This window comes from Malus sylvestris, chromosome 4 (genome assembly GCF_916048215.2).
Source record: "Malus sylvestris chromosome 4, drMalSylv7.2, whole genome shotgun sequence".
In the NCBI taxonomy this organism is placed as follows: Eukaryota; Viridiplantae; Streptophyta; class Magnoliopsida; order Rosales; family Rosaceae; genus Malus; species Malus sylvestris.
The window spans coordinates 2,657,465-2,679,902 of NC_062263.1; the positions used below are offsets into that span (position 1 = coordinate 2,657,465).

The window sequence follows — 22,438 nt, forward strand, 5'->3', positions numbered from 1 at the left end:
TCAGTTTGGTTGACAGATTCAAGTGTGGACGTGTGGCTTTTATTTTGTTTGAAAAGTCAGCCATATGGAAGATATGCTTTAGCCTATGCCACATATTAGTCTCTTAATCTACGTGTGGATTGGATCAGTTTGGTTGACAGATGTTAGAGTAAAATTGGCAGTTCCTAAACAAAACGCCTAAGTCTGTAATCTTAGACTAATGCTTGTTTTCAGTTGTAATTATTTTAGTCTAAGTTTGTCTTACGTGCTCTCGATCACAAAATAGCAAGCGTTTCAGAGACATCCACTCAGGTAAATTTGGCATGCATATTCATATAGTCTAAGCTTGCATTCGATAGGCCATTTAGTTTAACTATGCGTTAGTTTAAGCCCATGATTTAAATCAGCATAAAAATAAAATAAACCCTAGCGTATATGCTATAGGTCCTTGCCGCATGACTTGGGCGTTATGCATAATTAACATGCTGATAAAGTCAAATGGTTTTTAGCCTTATCAGGGTACATGTTTATCTTATCATCTTTAACTGAATTAGTGGGTAGGTCTCTCACTTATTTGGTCCACGTGATCATCAGGTTCGTATGTTAACCTAATCGCTGCGTGTATATATATAAGGGTCCAGGTTCATAAGGCGGGGAGCCGATAAATATATCCAGATCATTATTATAGCGTTTGAGTTGCTGCCGCACTCTGAGATTGCTGCATGCTTTTGGAAGACAAACAAAAGAGTTTTTGTGTTGCTGCCTTTGCGTTTTCGTGAAAGTGAAAAGGATGCTGCTGCTATATGAGAATAAGGTTTTTTAGTCTTGGATTGCTGCTGCACTTTCATTGTTTAAGTCATTTATATATACTTGCTGCATGTTTTAGAATACATATATATTCTTATATATTGTTGCATGCTCGGAAGGTATGTATTGTAGTTTTCATTTGATGCAGCACCATGCACTGAACGCATCGTCATTCATATAACAGTAGAAAGTTTGTTTTCCATGTCGGTCAGCAGCTTGTGTTTTCAAAAGAAAAATCACATTTTTCCCGTGAGGTTTATGGTAGAAAAAATCAGTCTGTATCCACGTATTTTTTCTTTTAAAGAAAAATTTGGTTTTGTCCACTGGTTTTTCATTGTGCTTCAATTGAAATCAATTATGAAAATGTGCCTTGTGATTTTCATAATTGGTTGATTTTCAAAATCATTTCATTTCATACATTCTGCATGATCGCGTTAGTATCTGCAAAGTTCGATGAGACAGTGATTGACAGCCGCGTTAGTGTTGTGCCACTTCCACTCGAAGGCTGAAGAGAGATCGAGTAGCAAAGCGCGGAGACAAAATTGTCTACTATTATGCGTGTCTAGTTGATGAGTTTTGTAAGTCTTTCTGTACTCATTTCTCTTAGTGTTTGTCCTGGCTTGGGAGCCCGAGGATTTTCCCAGTGGTGGGTTTTGCCTCGTTAAATCCTACATCATGTGTGCACTTTTTATTTATCGTTTTAATTCCATATGAGTATGATAGTTTGATATGTGATATGAATGTGGATTTAATTGAGAACTGAAAATTAAATTGAAAATTGAATTGGATTTGTAAATTGGAACCAATTCACCTCTCTCTAGGTTAAACTAGTACCATCCTAGAACTTTCAACAGATTCAAGTGTCGACGTATGGACGTGTGGCTTTTATCTTGTTTGAAAAGTCAGCAATCTGGAAGATAGGCTTTAGCCTATGCCACAGATCAGCCTCTCATTCTACGTGCGGATTTGATCAATTTGGTTAACAGATTCAAGTGTGGATGTATGGCTTTTATTTTGTTTGAAAAGTCAGTCATCTGGAAGATAGAGTTTAGCCTATGCCACATATAAGTCTCTCATTCTACGTGTGGATTGGATCGGTTTGGTTGACAGATTCAAGTGTAGACGTGTGGCTTTGATCTTGTTTGAAAAGTCAGCCATCTGGAAGATAGGATTTAGCATATGCCACATATTAGCCTCTCGTTCTACGTGTGGATTTGATCAATTTGGTTAACAAATTCAAGTGTGGAGGTGTGGACGTATGACTTTAATCTTTTTTTAAAAGTCAGCCATTTGGAAGATAGGCTTTAGCCTATGCCACAGATCAGCCTTTCATTCTACATGTGGATTTGATCAATTTGGTTGACAGATTCAAGTGTGGAAGTGTGGCTTTTATTTTGTTTGAAAAGTCAGCCATCTTGAAGATAGGCTTTAGCCTATGCCACATATTAGTCTCTTATTCAACGTGTGGATTGGATCAGTTTGGTTAACAGATTCAAGTGTGGACATGTGGATGTGTGACTTTGATCTTATTTGAAAGGTCAGCCATCTGAAAGATAGGCTTTACCCTATGCCACAGATCAGCCTCTCATTCTACATGTGGATTTGATCAATTTGGTTGACAGATTCAAGTGTGGACGTGTGGCTTTTATTTTGTTTGAAAATTCAGCCATCTGGAATATAGGGTTTAGCCTATGCCAAATATTAGTTTCCCATTCTATATGTGGATTGGTTCAGTTTGGTTGATAGATTTTGACACGCCCCAAGGCCTGGCAATTCCTGACACGACCCAATAACCAGACCCGACACGACACGAAATTAACAGATGTTGGGTCGACACGATAACGAATCGGGTCGTTATCGGGTAACCCAATAAGCACCTGTTAAGATAATGGGTTGGTTCAGGTATACACGTGGTTAACACGATAAGCAAAATATTAATTTTATAATTTTATAACCCTAAAAAAATACTATATTAATTATATATATTAATTCAACAATTTTATACCCCTAAAAACTATAATAATTATAATTCAGAGATCGCATACGCCAAAAATCGTAAAAAACAAACATTCAGATATCAAGAAACGGGACAAAACTTTTCGAATGTTACAAAAGAAAAATCACGATTTAACGGTTATTTTAACTTCGATTTTGATGATTTTTTTACAGATACACTCCTTGACCCTATATGAATACAATGATTGAATTTGATCTTCAATTTAAAATATTTACACTAGTGGATACGACAAAAACTTATGTTATGCTTAATGAAAGTATAAATAAACTCTAAGTGCTAGTGAATCTATCATTTTGATGAGATACGCATCCTACGAAACTAATTTCAACAATGCAACTGTCAAAATTGTTTGTATATGCTTCGAGATCGTATACGCCCAAAATCGTAAAAAACAAACATTCAGAGATCAAGTAACGAGACAAAACTTTTCGATGGTTATAAAAAAAATCACGATCTAACAGTTATTTTAACTCCGATTTTGATGATTTTTTACAGCTACACTCCTTGTCCCTATATGAATACAATGAAGGAATTCGATCTTCAATTTAAAATATTTATACAAGTGGATACCACAAAATCTTATGTTATACTTAATAAAAGGATAAATAAACTCTCAAGTGTTAATGAATATATTGTTTTGATGAGATACGTATTCTACAAAACTAATTTCAATGATCCAACCGTCAAACTTGTTTGTATATGCTTCGAGATCCTATACGCCAAAAATCGTAAAAGACAAACATTCAGAGATCAAGTAACGAGACAAAACTTTTCGACGGTTATAAACGAAAAATCAGGATTTAACGGTTATTTTAACTCCGATTTTGATTATTTTTTACAGCTACACTCCTTGACCCTATATGAATACAATGATTGAATTTGATCTTCAATTTAAAATATTTACACAAGTGGATACCACAAAAACTTATGTTATGCTAAATGAAAGTATAAATAAACTCTTAAATGTTAGTGAATCTATCATTTTGATGGGATACGCATCCTACGAAACTAATTTCAATGATCAAACCATCAAAATTGTTTGTATATGCTTCGAGATCGCATACGCCAAAAATCGTAAAAAACAAACATTCAGATATCAAGAAACGGGACAAAACTTTTCGAAGGTTACAAACGAAAAATCACGATTTAACGGTTATTTTAACTCCGATTTTGATGATTTTTTACAGATACACTCCTTGACCCTATATGAATACAATGATTGAATTTGATCTTCAATTTAAAATATTTACACAAGTGGATACCACAAAAACTTATGTTATGCTTAATGAAAGTATAAATAAACTCTTAAATGTTTATGAATCTATCATTTTGATGGGATACGCATCCTACGAAACTAATTTCAACGATCCAACCGTCAAAATTGTTTGCATATGCTTCGAGATCGCATACGCCAAAAATCGCAAAAAACAAACATTCAGAGATCAAGTAACGAGACAAAAGCTTTTCGACGGTTATAAACGAAAAATCACGATTTAACGGTTATTTTAACTCCGATTTTGATGATTTTTTACAGTTACACTCATTGACCCTATATGAATACAATGAGTGAATTCGATCTTCAATTTAAAATATTATACAAGTGGATACTATAAAATCTTATGTTATACTTAATAACAGGATAAATAAACTCTTAAGTGTTAGTGAATATATTGTTTTGATGAAATATGTATTCTACAAAACTAATTTCAATGATCAAACCGTCAAACTTGTTTGTATATGCTTCGAGATCGCATACGCTAAAAATCGTAAAAAACAAATATTCAGATATCAAGTAACGGGACAAAACTTTTCGACGGCTATAAACGAAAAATCACGATTTAACGGTTATTTTAACTCCGATTTTGATGATTTTTTTTACAGCTACACTCCTTGACCCTATATGAATACAATGATTGAATTTGATCTTCAATTTAAAATATTTATACAAGTGGATATCACAAAAACTTATGTTATGTTTAATGAAAGTATAAACAAACTCCAAGTGTTAGTGAATCTATCATTTTGATGGGATACGCATTCTACGAAACTAATTTCAACGATCCAACCGTCAAAATTGTTTGTATATACTTCGAGATCGCTTACGCAAAAAATCGTAAAAAACAAACATTAAGAGATCAAGTAACGGGACAAAAAATTTCGACGGTTATAAACAAGAAATCACGATTTAATGGTTATTTTAACTTTGATTTTGATGATTTTTTACAGTTACACTCATTGACCCTATATGAATGCAATGAATGAATTCGATATTCAATTTAAAATATTTACACAAGTGGATATCACAAAATCTTATGTTATACTTAATGAAAGGATAAATAAAACTCTATGTGTTAGTGAATCTATCGTTTTGATGAGATAGGCATTCTATGAAACTAATTTCAATGATCCAACCGTCAAACTTTTTTGTATATGCTTCGAGATCGCATACGCCAAAAATTGCAAAAAGCAAACATTCAAAGATCAAGTAACATGACAAAACTTTTCGACGATTGTCAACGCAAAATCATGATTTAACGGTTAATTTAACTCCGATTTTGATGATTTTTTTACAGCTACACTCCTTGACCTTATATGAATACAATGAATGAACTCGATCTTCAATTTAAAATATTTACACTAGTGGATACCACAAAATCTTATGGTATACTTAATGAAAGGCTTCACAACCTTGAAAACAAAAACTCTTTCATTTTGCATATCCTTGCACATTTAATATTTTGTAATAGACTAATAGTGTTTGATTGTTTTTTTATTAGGATCTTATTTTCAAGTGTAGATGGAGTACTAAAACGATAAATGTCTTTTAATGTTTTGAAGTAATATTTAAGTGGCAATGTGTGGTATGTGCAAATTTAAGAAAAAAAAATATTTTTCTTAACGGGTCATAACGGGTCGGGTTGGGTAAAGTGACCCGACCTGTTAAGGACATGTTAAGATAACAGGTGTGACACGACACGACCCGTTAAGATAACATGTGTTACACGAAAACAACACGAACACGACAGACACGACTCGTTTGCCAGGCCTAGTGGCATGCGAGTCATGTGCAATATGGGCAAAAATATAAATATAAATATATTTATGCTTATAAATATATTAGTCCACGAATTGTGGCTTAATTATTGCAAGCAATATTTGCCATCATGCATGTTGGCGATATCGGTTAAGTCCTGCAACGAACGCAACCCTCGTGTTTAGTTAACACCGTGAGCAGACTGCCAATGATAAGCCGAAAAAGGGTGAGGATGACGTCAAGTCCTCATGATAGAGTTATCTGGGGTTATTTCAAATAGTAAATTTTTAGTTTAATCTGCCTATTCAATTATCTTCCAGGAGAATGAGGGGGTTCCTCTATGGCCTTTTGCATGGTCGACTCCTCAATGTTCAAAGAGTTAGCTAGAAGGAGAAATTATTAGACTCGGGAACACAACCCGGTATACCAGTATCATAATACAATTAGTTGAATTTTTTTTCCTTCCAAGTTTTCAGCCAAGTGTAATATTACACTTAGTATACCAAACTGTGTTCCCGATACATTGAAAAACCTCTGGGCTAGAAATATGGCTTTAGATGCCTCCTTGTAATATATTTGTCATTGGCCTTGTCAATCTCTTCATCATACGTTTAGATTATCTGAAGAAAAAAAAACACAGATGTAAGGTTTTGATTGACGTGAATAACACGAAAGATCGTGTTGTACAAATCATCGGAATCTAACTTAGTTATCTTAATCCGGTCACTACCGAAAAAGTCCCCGCTGAAAAGATTGCAATCTGGTCAGGTTGTATTTCATGTAGATTGTATTCCAAAAGATTTAAAAGACAAACGGCAGAATATGATCCAAAAAGAGGCATCAACTAACTAAAGGTGCAATGTATCTCTGAGTTAGGAGTGATTTAGTTAGTTGACGCCTCTTTTTGGTCATATTCCTCCATTTGTCTTTCAAATCCGTTGGAATACCATCCATGTAATACACGTTCCAACCAAATTCCAAGGACATCTGTTTGCAGCTATTGGATGTTTTTACACTTCCTACTAGAACATAAGATTACTTCTAATATTTATGAGCCCCCATAACTAGAAGGAAATGGAAAGTGAGGATCTGAAAAAAATATCAATGGTATTACGTATTTTGACCTGTCCAATAGTGACTCTCGAAAAAAATATGTTTTTTCTTTCGAACAAACAATATTATCTACATTAAGAGTTTAAGACCTCCTCCAATTCTTGGAGTAAAACTCAAATTTTAGGTTCTAAATTTATCTCAACTTGCTCCAACCCTTGGAGCAAATATAAGTTTTAACCTGAAACTCATTCATGGGGCAAAGAGTTAGTGGGGCTGGCCCATCGTATATATATTTTTTAGTTTAATATTTAAATCCAACTACTAATATTCTAATATGATCAAAACCATAGGTAAATATATATATATATAACGATCCAAATTTAAATTGAACGGCTAAAGTAATTTAAAAAAAAATTTATTTCATGTGTTTCATATTCTTTCATAGTGTTCCACGAGTTTTATAATGTTAATTTAGATGTTTTCATTCTTGGTTCATTTTGTCAATCAAGGTATTAATTTGTTTCAATTAGGCTCATGAAGTTTGATTAAACTCTTCATTTTTAGTTGTACCAATTTATCCTTTTCATGTAAAACTTCTTTCAAAAAGTTAAAAACATTTTTCAGTGTAAATAACATTAACCATTTATAACAATCTTTTATCCTTCTAAAACATATTTTTTTTGTGCAGTTTCTAATCCCGCAGCAATACGCAGGCAATATTTCTTGTAATTTCCTAAAGTGGAAAAGAGTTCCCAGTTTTGATACTCAAACAGCACGTTGAAATTTACCAAATGTTTTCGTCTCAAAGAAAGCCATTACATACAATGTAGCATACACTACTTATTCTCGGAACCACGAGGAAATTCAGAAGAGCGTAAAGTACAAAGAGACATCACTATTACGACAGTGGCACTGCACACACTCATGCGGCTTTCCATGAAGACAGTGGCGGAGTTTCGGAGTCCTTCCAAGTACTAATGTCATCCATACATCTGTCACCTTTAACGGCATCGGCTGAAGCATAAGATTCAAGCTCGGCCATTTCTTCTGGTGTCAGTTTCACAGACAGAGCTCCAATATTCTGGTTAAAATTCTCAATCTTGGTGGTTCCGGGTATGGGACACACATCATTCCCTTGGTGATGAACCCAGGCCAGTGCTAGCTGAGATGGTGTGCACCCCTTCCTTGCTGCAAGATCACTAACCCGCTCGAATACTGTTTTATTATGCTCTAGGTTTTCGGCTTGGAACCTGGGTAGAGACTGCAACCAATAAACCACATATATAAGCAACAGGATTAATGACTTTATCAAAATGACATGATAAAGGGCCAGCACAGTTTGTATGCCTTCATAAGCATGTACAACATAACTTTGTAACAACACCATATGAATTCCTCGGATTGTAGTAAAGAAACCAATCAAGGGAGGTTCGCCTGACATTAAACTATTGATCTACCTGGGATGAACACAAAACCTTAAAATATGATTATATTAAGGATGTTTATACCTCTAATGTCGAAACAGATCAGGTCCACTTCGCTACTTAAATTAGAAATCAATTTTTTACTGCATGGATTCCGCAAGAGGATAGCCTGCTAGGAGAGATTACTAAACTTCGCGAGATCATTCCTAATTTGAGGACTTAAGGTATTCACAATAATAGCACGAGGATGCTACAACGTAATTTCCTAATTTGAGGACACAAGGAGATTCACAATAATAGCATGAGGATGCTACAATGTTCTCTAATGTGCATATCAACAAACCTTTCGGAAATCATCATTGGCTAGATTGTCGACGAAATTAGCACCTGATGAAAAAAATCCTCTTCCTAGAGGACTGTATGCAACAATACCAATGCCAAGTTCCCTGAGAAAATAGGAAAACAAGATTAACATCTATTGCCACCTCCTTAATAAAACAATTAATAAGTCCCACTAAGCCTCACCGGCAAGTTGGAATTATATCTTCCTCCACATCTCTAGCCCACAACGACCACTCCAACTGCACTGCTGTTATTGGATGAACAGCATGTGCTCTTCTTATTGTGGAACCTGAGGCCTCGGATAAACCAATGTACTTTATCTTACCCTCTTCAACTAATTTCTTGAGTTCCCCAACCTTGTAAAGACATAAAGAAATTTAAGGAATCATGATGCAAACGCTCTAGTAAAAAAAAGCGACATAGCTACAGCGGGACAGATAATTATACAGCAGTTTGTTTAAACTAATTTGGATACAACACATGACTTGGAGACAAACGGAATCAAGTTGACGAATTGATAAAATGTGACTTGTTAAAATGCTAGAAGACATCGTAAATCTCCAAATAACTTCCTGAAAATGCAGATGCATGCTTACTCTGAATAAGAGTTGGTTCTCTTCGAGTACCATTCTTACAAATACACCAGTCATGTTTTCTTAGTTCATAATATTATATGAAGTTGTTAACCACATTGTTCTGCAATTGCCATTAAAAGGAGATCAAAACTTAGTGAGTGAAGATAACAAACCGTGACTTCAATGGGGACACGGGTGTCAATGCGATGCTGATAATAGAGATCAACAGAGTCAATGCCAAGGCGCTTCAAGCTACCCTCAATAGCAGCTCTCACATACGCAGGGTCACCTCGAGTGTCCCACTTGTTATCCACTGAGCTGAGACCGAATTTCGTGGCCAATTCAACCTTGTCTCGCACCCCTCCCTTGAGTGCCTGCTCCTCATTAAACCAACAAAATCCAATTCACTCCATCATTAGTCCACTCAATTCAACATCAATCCAAACAACACCCACAAAGCAATTACATATAAATTCACTACAGGAACAAAAGGAAATCGATTCGAACCCAATGCACTTGATCATCAGTTCATTCCATTCAACAATCCAAACAAAACCCACAAAGTAAATTTATATTTTACTCTCTCTCTCTCTCTAGAAGAACAAGAGTGAAGCCAACCCAGTTCATTTCATCATCAATCCATACAATTCCAAACCCAAAAGTTACCAACAGAAACTCAGAGTGACTGATTGTGATTGTGAGCAAAAAAAGTCAAACAAAACCTTACCTTGCCGAGAAGAATTTCGTTGGTGTAGGGGCCGTAGACGTCGGAGGTGTCGAGGAGGGTGACGCCAGCGTCGATGGCGTGGTGGATGAGAGTGATCATGTCTTGGTCGGGTTTCGGAGGGCCGTAGAAGGCGGACATGCCCATGCAGCCAAGGCCTTGAGCCGAAACCTCCAGGCCTTGCGATCCCAGCTTGATCCTCCTCACTACTCCTGCCATTGCTTGATAACTGCGGTTGTTGTTTTTGTCTGAATTGCAGAGTGAGGGAGTGAGAGTGTGTGTGTGTGTGTGAGAGAGAGAGAGAGAGAGAGAGAGACAGAGAGAGAGATGTGTATATATATGTGTGTGCATATATATATATATGTGTGTGTGTGTGTGTGTGTGTGTGATATGAATGGAGGCAGTTTGGTAAAATGAGGGAGCAGGAAGGATAGTGGTGGTGGCGGCGGCGGTGGTGGAGTGGTAGGTGGAGTCGTAAGTGGAGCGAGTCATCTTCCACTTCTCATAATACACACGTAAAAAAATAATAAACCACACCAAAACTGTTGTAGAAATGGATGTCCACTCAAATAATGGGCAAGTTGCCCTTCCACTATTTAGCATGTGATTTACTTGTATAAAAACAAGCCTTATGAAACACAACAAAGGGATAGATAGATGTGAAGGGTTCACGGGAAAGAAAGAGAGGAAGGAAGGAAGAGGAAGAGAGAGAAGGAAGAGGAAGAGAGAAAATAGAAGAAGATAAGAGGAGATAATAGAGAGAGTTATCTTTGTACTCCTATTATTTCAAATTATAATGAAAGCACCACTGCTGCCCCGAGGACGTACTCCAGTCACACTGACTGTAGAGGAACCTCGTAAATTTTGTGTCTTGTTTCATTTATTCCACTGCACCCACAGTCGATTTTACAACACGTTATCAGCACGAGAAGCTCTCATGTCAGTGGAAAGCACAACGCCACAAATCCTGTTCACCTCCTTCAGCTGGAATCTCACAGATAAGAAACAATTTTCATTTCATCTTCAAATCTCAGTACAATTGATTTTCTTGAAGCAACTATATATATTGTTGTATGACTGTATATCATCCTTTGCAGAAGCAAAAGAGTACATACTCAAAATTCGTAAAGAATTTGACAGCCATGTAAACAGCCTCTGAACTCCAACTTGCGGACCTCGGATTAAAATACTTTCTTCTTGAAAGTTGTTCGTCCACTCAGTATCTACAACATATCAAAATTTCAGAAAACTTTAACGGTGCGATCGTTGCAGATGTCTGAAATACTAAACCAGTTTCCAATTTCCGCAGAAAACTGGACAGCCACCTTATGAGTACCATAACTCTATTTCTGTAGCTCAAATCGAAATTGTTTCTTCACGAAAGTTGTTTGGTATCCTCTTATCCATATCATACTAAATTTTGAACTAAATCTAACGGTTTGATCTTCTCATAAGTTGCAGACACTCTTGACTCCAAAACTTATGGGAACCGTTTCGACTTTTTCGAAACTCACCGGAGGAGGAACACCAATTGGAACTTATTGTTACTTTTACTTCCTGAGTAACTAAAAGGACTTGTTGTTGTGAAATGAAAACATTAATAAAATAAGGACAATTTGGATGGGTGCCCCGACAGAAGTGAAGGGAAGAAATAATAAAAAATAATAATAAAGTTGATAGTGGGAAGTTGATGAGACCATCACCATTATGAAAAGAAATAATAAAATTATATATTTATTTATGTGCATGGTGTTGGTTTAAAGCCCATGTCACAAGTTCTATTTATTTAAAGCAATTTATTTATAGTGGGTAGAATTATTACCCTTTGCTTTAAAGCTTTGATATTTATGTGAATGGTGCTGAATCAAAGCCCTTGTCACAAGCTTTATTTACTTTAAAGCAATTTATTTACCATGGACGGTTTTACCGCCTATTGCTTTAAGTTTTGATGGTGCTGAATTAAAGCCCTTGTCACAAATTTTATTTACTTAAATGCAATTTATTCATTATGGCTGGAATTACCGTCTATTGCTTTAATTTATTTATTGTACTTATCTTTTGTTACTATGAGTATATACAGGACCTGAAGTTCCTTGATCAGATCAGAACCTGCAGTTTCTTGATCCTCATCATATAAAATGATTGGACCCGAAGTTCCATCATACAAAAGGATCTAGCATGAAGTCCCTTGATCCTGAAGATCAGGACATGAAGTTTCTAGATGAGTACCATAAGTTTGAAGTGCCGCAGTGCTTTAACTTAATTGTAATAAAAGCCATAAGAGTCTCAGTTTACAGACTATTAAATAAGGACCAGAAGTTCCTTATGTCCATACTCAAAATGGTTTAGCAGAAGCCTTTATTAAGCGAATGAAATTGATTTCCCGCGCTCTGCTCATGAAAACGAAATTGCCAATTTTCTACATGGGGACATGTAAACTTTACATGATGCATTATTAATTCGGTTGAGACATGTTACCGACCATCAATACTTCTCAGTACAACTCGGGTTTGGAACCAACCAAACATTATACATTTACGAGTTTTTGGTTGTGTTGTCTATGTGCCTGTAAGACTGCCACAACGTACTGAAATGAGGCATCATTGCAGTTTAGGCATTGATGTTGAACACCATCTATCATTCAATATTTGGAATTCTTGATTGGGGATATGTTTACCGCATGGTTTGCGGACTGTCATTTTGATAAGACAATTTTCCTGCCATTAGGGGGAGAAAATAATATCGTTCCAGAAGAACGATGAGAAAATATCATTCCAAAAGAATAATGAGAAAAGACCGTTCCAGAAGAACGAAGAGAATTTGTCTTATTTTGATTCACGAAGCAATCAATAAGAAAATGAAATATGAATAATTGAATGATGCAACGAAAGTGATGAAATCATATATACTTACTGCAAATGTGCCTACAAGAATTGATGTCTCTGTTGGATAAAATAATGAGACAGTAAATGATTTATCTGTTGCACGCCTGAAGCGTGGCAGATTTTTAGACTCAAAAGGTTCAGTTATTCGAAAGAAGAATAATATGGCACTACTGAACTATTGCATTCCCGAAGCATAACTGTTGCATGCCAGAAGCATGACAGTCGCCGCGTGGATACACGTCCCAGATAGGACAATCCACAGACATGGGAATATTGATGTCTCATGCATGAAGCATGATTGACGTATAGGTTCTAAATGACTCAACTCTTGGAAGTGGAGATTAAAATCCAAGCTCTATAACGCTCAAGAAGAGGTTATGATCCGCATTCTCTAAACTATGACTATCCTGGAAGAGATAGTGTAATGCCCTTGAAGAGGCAATGGATATCCAAAGAAATGAAAAGCTTTTATGCATGCGCATACACATGAGAATATGGGATCACGGATTGATGATAACCAATGGTAATTTTGGTTTTTACAAGTAGCTACTAAATTCATCAATGAGCTGTGTTAATATTGAGTCACGTTCTTTTGTTCGTCGACAAAAGGAAAATTATTGGCCAAAATGGAGAAAGGCAATTCCATTACAATTTTGTAAGAACGTGGGCAAATGAACCTATATATATTTGAATACAATACAAATAGCCAAAAGATGTTGAACCAAGGAGATTATATATGGGCATTTGTAATACAGTGTAATACACTTACATGATATGACACAAGGTTGTAAACGAGTTCATATAAATGGAGAATTATATATGAAGGGTTGTGAGTCACCCACATCATATCTCCATAAGTAAATCCCTCAAATATACATGGGAGCAAATTGCTCTGTATAAATTCCAAAGGAAAATGTGTCATGAAGTGTAGAAAATCCTTGAATGATTCAAATTGCTTGAAGTAAGGCCCCGAAGGGTAAAGCATAAATTATGTACTCAATATCAATGGATGATATAAATTGCCTTAGTGAGTACTATCATTATGATATTGTTGCAACATACTAAAATCTCTTGCAAGAGTCAATGACATTAAATTATAACTCTTGAAGAGTTGATGATATTAAATTGGGACTCCTGAATAGTCTAGAAAAATTATAAAGTGTTGAAGGAATTATTGTCTCGAGCTGCAGATCGAACAATCTACCAACACAAATCTTATCCATGATATTTATGATATTAAAAGAACCATATGGATTGAAGATTATGAGTTGAATACTCATATGATGAAGACACTAAGAATAATCATTTATCTTCGTGAGGGTAAAGATAAATTAATATTTGGTCCAGAAGTACCACATCTTAGTGAAGTATATGCTTTATTGTATTTGGCACAATACATTGAATGAAATAAAGCTTATTTATTAATATCTCCAAGAAATTACAGATATATACATACACATGAGCTAAAACAAACAAACAGGATGGAGCCTTCACAAAGGTTGCTCATGTGAAGCCTCAGTACTCGGAAGTACCCCAGAAGGGGGAGGCACTGGAGATTGATCATGTGGCACCCCAGTACTTAGCAAAACACCAGAAGGGGAAGGCATCAGTTGCTTTCGGAATCTAGTAACGAACCTCTGGTGATCACTTTGAATCCGACTTTCGGATTCCTGCAGTTGGACGAGCTTTCTTTTCATGCTTGTAGAGTAACTATTTGCAAGCACGTGTAACACCCTATTCTCGTGCTTGAGCCCTCTGATCTCTTGTTTAAGACTTGCCACTTCCGCCATCAATGATTCAACTTGGCGAGTTTGAGCAAGTAGGCGTTGGCCCATATTGGACACAGAGCCAGCACACTGAACACTGAGAGCCAAGGAGTCTTGAACGGCCGACTCTTCAGACCGTTCTGAAAGGATCTTGTTATCCCTTGGAGTGAGAAGATTCCTAGCTACCACAGTAGCGGTTATGTTATTCTTCATCATAGAGTCCCCAACCGTAAGAGGACCATTAGAAGATAAGAAGGACGGGCGCCATATATTATCCTGACGCTGCTCATCTGTATCACTCCTAAGACTCAAATCTAAGCAAATGTTAGATGGGCAAGTCATTTTTCAGAAATGATGAAGGAAAAACAGAGGTCAAATAAAATTTCAGAAGTGCAGGAAGGTGGAAATTTCTCAGGCAGCAACTTTCTGAGCATACTCTTGAACATAATTGATGTCTCTATAAAAGAAGAGGCAGCAGAGCCACTCGTTCAAAGATCGAAGAGGCACCGCTCTCCGAATTTCAAAAGCCAGATTTTCCTGAATAAAGTTCGTTGGTATTTTTCAGACGTCATCCTAGCTTTTCAGATGTCGCGTGCAATTTTGTCAAAGATCTCTGACAAAGTTGAAAACGCGTAAATCTTACTGTTCTATTTACACCACAGTTGCTGACAAGAGTAAAAGCACAGCACCACCACTTGCTATTGAGAAATCTCTATATATGTCGACCTCTGTTCTCCATAACAAGGCAGACCTGCAACACTGCAAGAATACCTAACTCTTCCTCATCTCCGAGAATGCATCTTCAACATAGCATCTCGAAATACTCAGTTTTCTTCCTCTCCGAGAATACTTCTTCAAACATGTCACACCAGAGCAAGATTATCACATATCTTCAGGGACCAGAGCAAGATTATCTCATATCATGCAATCTCCCTGTCCTTTCCTTTGTCCATGTTCTTGCCTGCAAAGACAAGGATAAGGAAATCAATATGTCGGAACCTCCACTCAAACTCTCGGTAAGGAACCGATTGCCTGGAACCTTTCCTGATTGCTTACCTAGTATTGCTCTCGAGTAGTCATCTTCAACGGTTGGAGTTGGGTCTCCAGTCACCAAGAAGTGATGAACCATCCAAATGCAAAGGTTTGCATTCCACTTCTGCACCAGGGGACAAATCCTACAAGAGAAGATGCCACATATGCATAGGGGGGAAAGCAGTGAAAATACTACTTAAGCAAGGGGAGCAAGTAAGGAAAGTGAAAATGATACATTGGAGCATGTGGAGACAAGCGCAACCAACACGTGCTGATTCATCCCCGACAAAGTCGAAGAAGCTCTTCACGGTACAATTTCATTCAAGATCAAGCCCCGAAGTCCTTGAAGAAATCACAAGTCCGATTCAAGATCAAGTGTCCACCACTTTTGAATCAAATTCCGCTCCAGATAAAAGGAGTAAATTCCGATCTTCGATGCTAGTCTAGCAGAAAGTCCTACAACCCAGTTCAAGAAAAAGGCTGTGGAAAGTTAACAATAAGTAAAGCAACTCTTTCAGCAACTCTTCTTACTAAGAGACTAAAGCAGAACGATCAACGATCAACCTAAATGATTTGAAATCAGGGGGAGATACTCATCAGTGGGAGCATTCAAAACAGATCAAGATTTTAACGAGTCAATCGAAGACTTGTGGCCATCCAAGGGGGAGTGTTGTAGAAATGGATGTCCACTCAAATAATGGGCAAGTTGCCCTTCCACTATTTAGCATGTGATTTACTTGTATAAAAACAAGCCTTATGAAACACAACAAAGGGATAGATAGATGTGAAGGGTTCACGGGAAAGAAAGAGAGGAAGGAAGGAAGAGGAAGAGAGAGAAGGAAGAGGAAGAGAGAAAATAGAAGAAGATAAGAGGAGATAATAGAGAGAGTTATCTTTGTACTCCTATTATTTCAAATTATAATGAAAGCACCACTGCTGCCCCGAGGACGTACTCCAGTCACACTGACTGTAGAGGAACCTCGTAAATTTTGTGTCTTGTTTCATTTATTCCACTGCACCCACAGTCGATTTTACAACAAAAACATAATAAAGATAAAAAAATCACACACATATTGCTATTTTTTTATGTTACTGGTGAGCGGAGACTTGAATTTTCCGACACATGGTGGCTGCCACAATTTTGGTGGCATGTAAATCATGTGCAATGAGGGCAAAAATATAAATATATTTATGCTTATAAATATAATAGTCCGCAAATTGTGGCTTAATTATTGCAAGCAATATTTGCCATCGTACATGTTAGCGGTTAAGTCCTGCAACGGGCGTAATTCTCGTGTTTAGTTGCCACTGTTGAGTTTGGAATCATGAGCAGGCTGCTAGTGATAAGCCGAAGAAGGATGAGGATGACGTCAAGTCCTCGTGATCGGAGTTATCTAAGGTTATTTCAAATAGTAAATTTTTAGTTGGGTTTATATCACAAATGATCATTGAAATTGACCTACACCATCAAAATAGTCCATGAAATTGAAAATCAATCAATGTAGTTGTAGACATCGAAATTTCGGTGAAATAAATATTGACCAATAGTTACAATTTCGACGCTCACGTGTCATATAAATTTTACACGTGGCGTGTGACTAAATGAAAAATCAAAATAATCGGAAAAGTCATCAAATAGGACACATGTCAACACCTGCCAGAAACGATTTATTTCATCTGCATATTATATTCAAAATTAGGCCTTGGAAAATTCTATAAATAGAAGCCATTTCATTCATTTTAAAATTAAAAAAAAATTTAGAGATTACACCTTGAAGCTCTGAAGCTCTGAAACTCCGAAGCTCTCAAGCATCCAAGTTCCCGAAAAATCAAGAAAGCCTTCTTCGTTCTTCGTTCATCGTTCTTCCAAGATCAAGCCCCGACGACCCTTGGATCAACAATCATCCATCTTCAAGATCAAGCCCCAAAGGCCCTTGAAGAACTTCCACCAATTCAAGATCAAGCCCCGACGGCCCTTGAAGAAAGTGTTCATCGTTCATCATCCGTTCATCCTAAGATCAAGCCTCAACGGCCTTTTGGATCAACAACGTTGACAAATCCACACATCCAACCGTCCTTCAAGATCAAAGCCCAAAAGCCCTTGAAGGTCCGTTCATCACCATTATTCAAGATCAAGCCTCTACAGCCTTTGAAGAAACGCTCATCCTAAGATCCAGCCCTAACGGCTCCTCGAAGATCCGTTCAAATCCACCTTCAAGATCAAGCCCACGACCCTTGAAGAACGTTCATCCTTAGATCAAGTCCAACGACCATTTGGATCAATCTCACATCCACAAATCAACACCTTACGGAGATCGAATCAGAGGATCAAATTAGAGAGATATTGTAACCCAAAATCATCAAATACAAATATTATTTTGTGCACGTTGTTCTTGTCTCTTTCGTTTCAGGAATTTTTTGTGTTCACAAATTTGGCATGCCCAGTGGGACCATCTCTACCTCTCATCTCTTTCTCCGTTCAAGAAATTCGAGCACACTTCCAAAATCAATGGCATCAAGGAAGGCTCAAGCTGTTCCCACAACCAATGCGAAGAACAAGAGCATCATTGCCGTAGACGGCGCCATTTCAGGCATCATAACTCGAAGCAAGACAAGAGCTCTTGCTGCCGCCTCTTCCACCCCTACATCAACCCTGCTGAAGGAACAAAAGCACCCGAGGTACGAACCTGTGATCACCCTGGCCTCGCTAAGGGCGCCAAAGGAGGAAAGCCCAAGGAAGTACTCTGAGTCTTTATTTTCCGATGTCGATTCAAGCGGCAGTTCATCCATGCAAGTCATGACCACTGGAGCAACTTCAATCGATGAACAACTAGCTCAAATGAATAAAGCAATCGCAAGGCTAACTCGAACTGTGGAAGAAAAAGACTTGCAAATTGCAGCACTCGTCAACCGACTGGAGGCGCAGGACGGTGAAAAACCCGACTCAGAAGATGATCCACTAAAGAGAGGAGCTAGCGAAGAAAAGAAGCCTCCGGTGAAGAAAATCGATGTGAAGCCGGAGCCAGACCAAGCAGCGGCACTCATGGGATCTCTTTCTATCCAGCAGCTGCAAGGGATGATCACCAACACCATCAAGACACAGTACGAAGGGAGCTCTCATGCCTCCACGTTGTACTCGAAGCCTTACTCCAGGAAGATCGACGCCTTAAGGATGCCGAAAGGCTATCAACCGCCGAAGTTTATGCAATTTGACGGAAAGGGAAACCCAAAGCAACATGTCGCACATTTCGTCAAAACTTGCAACAATGCAGGGACGGAGGGAGATTACCTCGCCAAGCAGTTTGTGCGCTCGTTAACAGGAAACGTTTTTAAGTGGTACACAAACCTGGAGCCCGAGTCCATCAACAGCTGAGAACAGTTGGAAAGGGAATTCCTCAACCGCTTCTACAGTACCCGTTGCACTGTGAGCATGCTAGAGCTGACGAGCACGAAGCAATGGAGAGAAGAACCAGTCATGGACTACATCAACCGATGGCGTAATCTAAGCCTCGACTGTAAGGACAGGCTTTCCGAGATTTCTTCAATCGAGATGTGCATCCAGGGCATGCAATGGGGTTTACAATACATCCTTCAAGGTATCAAACCACGGACTTTTGAAGAATTAGCCACCCGTGCCCACGACATGGAACTGAGCATCGCCCACCATGGAAAGAAGGAGCCAATCACCGATTTCAAAAGGGATAAGGTGCTTACTTCAAGAGCAGACAATCATGGGAAAAAGCTCGCTAATGAAGCTTTTACCACCAATACCATCCCTATCAAGACCTCGCCCACACCCGTCAAAATCTCATTCAATAACAAAGCAAAAGAGATAAAAATAAGTGAGCCTTCCCACACCCAAGATAGGTACAAAAACAACTTGAGGGAGCTGGAGCAGAAGGTATACCCTTTTCCGGACTCCGACATGGACGCAATGCTGGACGACCTGCTGGAGAAGAAGGTGATTGAGTTGACTGAATGCAAACGCCCGGAAGAGATGAATCGTGTTAACGATCCCAAGTACTGCAAGTACCAGCGTATCGTGGGTCATCATGTGGGTAAGTGTTTCATCCTAAAAGAACTCATTATGAAGTTGGCACAGCAAGGGCGGATTGAGCTCGACCTAGAAGACACAGCCGCAACGCACACCACTACGATCATGTTCGGATCCTTTGATCCCGTGCCTCTTCAGGAAATGCCCGACCATTCCTATCAATGCACAAGCTACACGGCACCTTCTGCACAACCATTATTGGGGGCAAACGACCAGGATGCACCTATCGATAATGAAGAAGGGTGGACACTGGTAACCTATAAGAAGACAAGGAAGCCAATACCACAAGCTATAAGGCCAAAGGGGGAGCAAGCGAGAAAGCACAGCCGCCGTAACAATAAGAAGCCTAAAAGAAACATAAGAGCTGCTAAGCCAAGATATGCTGGGGAACCTATAGAGCAAGAGCCACGTATTCCCGTCTCTTTGCACGAATACTTCCCGGAGGACTTCTTCCAACAGTGCACTGTCACTGCATGTCACATGGTCGAAGTAGAAATGGAAGAACCCTCAAAAGGCAAAGCTGTCACCACTGAGGGGGAAAAGACTCTTACAACTGAAGAAGGTCTACCGACACACCTTAGCATCGAAGGAGCACTCCGGTTGCCAAAGGAGATGCGAAGAACACTAGCAGCGGTCTTGGCAAGTCCCGACGACCATGAAGTGCAAAAAAGCAAGAACGAAAGCTTGAAGCTTCGGCCATATGAATGTGCCACATGCTATGCCGCCGATGATGCAATCCACTTCACCGATGAAGACTTGCTGCTAGTATCCAAGCCTCACAACCGACCTCTCTTCGTCTCTGGGTACGTAAGGGAGCACAAAGTCAGCCGCATGCTTGTGGATGGCGGATCAGCCATAAATATCATGACAAAGTCAACAATGACCACAATCGGCATCAAGGTGGATGAACTATCCCTAAGCCGTCTACTAATCCAAGATTTTAACCAAGGAGGACAAAGAGCGATGGGCATGATCCGAGTGGAAATGACCATTGGTGAACTCAAGTCAAGCACAATATTCCACGTGATTGATGCAAGAACTTCCTACGGTTTGCTCTTAGGAAGGCCTTGGATCCATGCGAATGGAGTAGTACCGTCCACCCTTCACCAATGCTTAAAATTTTACCGAGAATGAGTGAAGGTGATCTATGGCGACACCAAGCCATTCACTGAAGCCAAATCACATTTCGCAGACGCCAAGTTCTACATGGATGAAGACATGGTACCCGAAACTTTTCCAAAAGAGATCAAATCCATGGGCAAAGTAACACCTAAAAAGCAGGAGTGGCAAGCCGTGCCCAAGAAGCAAGAAGAAGAAGCTATGCCATCTTTAAGCAAAAACGACGATGAGCTTGCTAAACCTCCAACAACCAGAGGAAGTATGACACCCTCAAATGGACCAAACATACTCGTTTTCCGATACATCCCGACGTCAAAAAGAAAGAATGGTCAATCCCCATTTGAATCTGCAGCAAGCAAAGCTGATGCACAGCGGCACATGGATAATGTAAAGTTGCTTAAAACGAATGCAGTTTTACCTTTGACACAGCTAGGCGACACTAAGGTTGCAAGACCATCACAAGGCTTCATAAAAGACCTACCAAAGGGGGTAGACCAAGCTTTCTCCCAACCAAGAGGACCGAAGAAGGTTTTGATCCAAACGCCTACAAACTCATGTCGAAAGCTAGGTACAACTTCACCTCATCTGTAAATTTGGGAAAGAAGGGTTTGAACACCGTCAAAGACAACGAACGTAATCTCACTAAAACTCAGAAGAAGTTGGAGGAGCATGGTTACGGGGTCAACAACAACAAAGCTGGACTTGGCTTCATACCAAATGCACCGGTGAAGATCTCTAGCAAGGCAAAAAATGCTAGCACTCAACACATCAGCGTGAGCATTATACAAGATAATGAGGAGTCTCGACCTGCCCCCCAGACGTTAGTATTCGATAAAATGAATCGTTTAAGGCCCAGAGTTTCGGCACCTAAACTCATTGGCGATCAAAACAGAACTTCCGTCTTCAAAAGGCTTAACACGTCAGCATCTCGAAGCTCTGTTTTCAAAAGGTTGTCGAAACCTAAGAAGCAAAGCAATATAACTAGCTTTCTTCCACGACAGTCAGTTATGGAAAGACTTGAAGAAGCCAAAGAGCCTTCCAGAAGGAGAAAGACGACCCCAGAAGTAGAAAAGATCGATCGTCTGGCAGAAAAAGATGACGTTCGAAGTTCTATTCCTTCAAGAATGAAGCGCCAGACAATTTTGGAGGTTAACATAGTTGGATCATTGAAAGTGAAAAGGCGCACCATCATCCACACTGGACAAACTTCATGCCAACAAACTCAAGGGGTCAATATTGAAGAAGAGGCCCAAGACGTCTTCCACATCACAATCCAAGAAAGTGAAGAAGATGAAATCCTCGTGGAATATGTCATTACAGCGCCGTCACAACTCGAAGATAGGGGGCAAGCCATAGTTGACGACCTCAAAGAACTCAACTTAGGCACAAGTGAGGAACCAAATCCTATCTTCGTGAGTGCATTACTAAGTGCAGAGGAGGTAAAGAAGTATTACCAGATGCTATTAGAGTACAAGGACGTCTTTGCTTGGACCTACAAGGAAATGCCCGGCCTCGACCCTATCATTGATGTGCATCATCTTGCAGTCAAGCCTGGAACGCTACCAATAAAGCAAACTCAAAGACGCTATCGATCCGAGCTCATTCTGCAAATCGAGGTCGAGATTGA

At 38.8% G+C, this 22,438-nt stretch overlaps 3 protein-coding genes and 1 long non-coding RNA gene across 7 annotated transcripts in view; 1 reads left to right on the forward strand and 3 right to left on the reverse strand.

Moving 5' to 3' along the window:
- LOC126617848 (uncharacterized) overlaps window positions 1-22,438 on the reverse strand; it is a 48,388-nt gene that overhangs the window by 1,685 nt on the left and 24,265 nt on the right. The gene's annotated exons all lie outside the window — the stretch shown is intronic.
- LOC126617846 (uncharacterized) overlaps window positions 6,217-22,438 on the reverse strand; it is a 62,732-nt gene continuing 46,510 nt past the window's right edge. For 2 of the 3 annotated variants that reach the window (XR_007621552.1, XR_007621551.1), the window contains exon 9: window positions 6,217-6,369. The gene's annotated coding sequence lies outside the window, so the exon portion shown is untranslated. Of the gene's footprint in view, window positions 6,458-22,438 lie in introns of all 3 variants that reach the window. The other variant, XM_050285931.1, reaches the window with a different exon arrangement.
- On the reverse strand, window positions 7,647-10,460 carry LOC126617835 (probable aldo-keto reductase 2). 2 transcript variants are annotated; one of them, XM_050285908.1, is made up of 5 exons: window positions 9,959-10,460; window positions 9,405-9,605; window positions 8,840-9,012; window positions 8,658-8,760; window positions 7,647-8,151 (listed from the first exon to the last, which is right to left on the reverse strand). In XM_050285908.1, the coding sequence occupies exons 1-5, from the start codon at window positions 10,445-10,447 to the stop codon at window positions 7,813-7,815; spliced, it is 1,305 nt and encodes a 434-aa protein (XP_050141865.1). In that variant the 5' UTR covers window positions 10,448-10,460; the 3' UTR covers window positions 7,647-7,812. The 2 variants fall into 2 exon arrangements, with proteins under 2 accessions (XP_050141865.1, XP_050141866.1); XM_050285909.1 differs by lacking the exons at window positions 9,405-9,605; window positions 9,959-10,460 and adding an exon at window positions 9,253-9,368.
- On the forward strand, window positions 10,576-12,377 carry LOC126617849 (uncharacterized). Its single transcript, XR_007621553.1, has 2 exons — window positions 10,576-11,346; window positions 12,036-12,377. It is a non-coding gene; the product is annotated as an uncharacterized LOC126617849 (long non-coding RNA).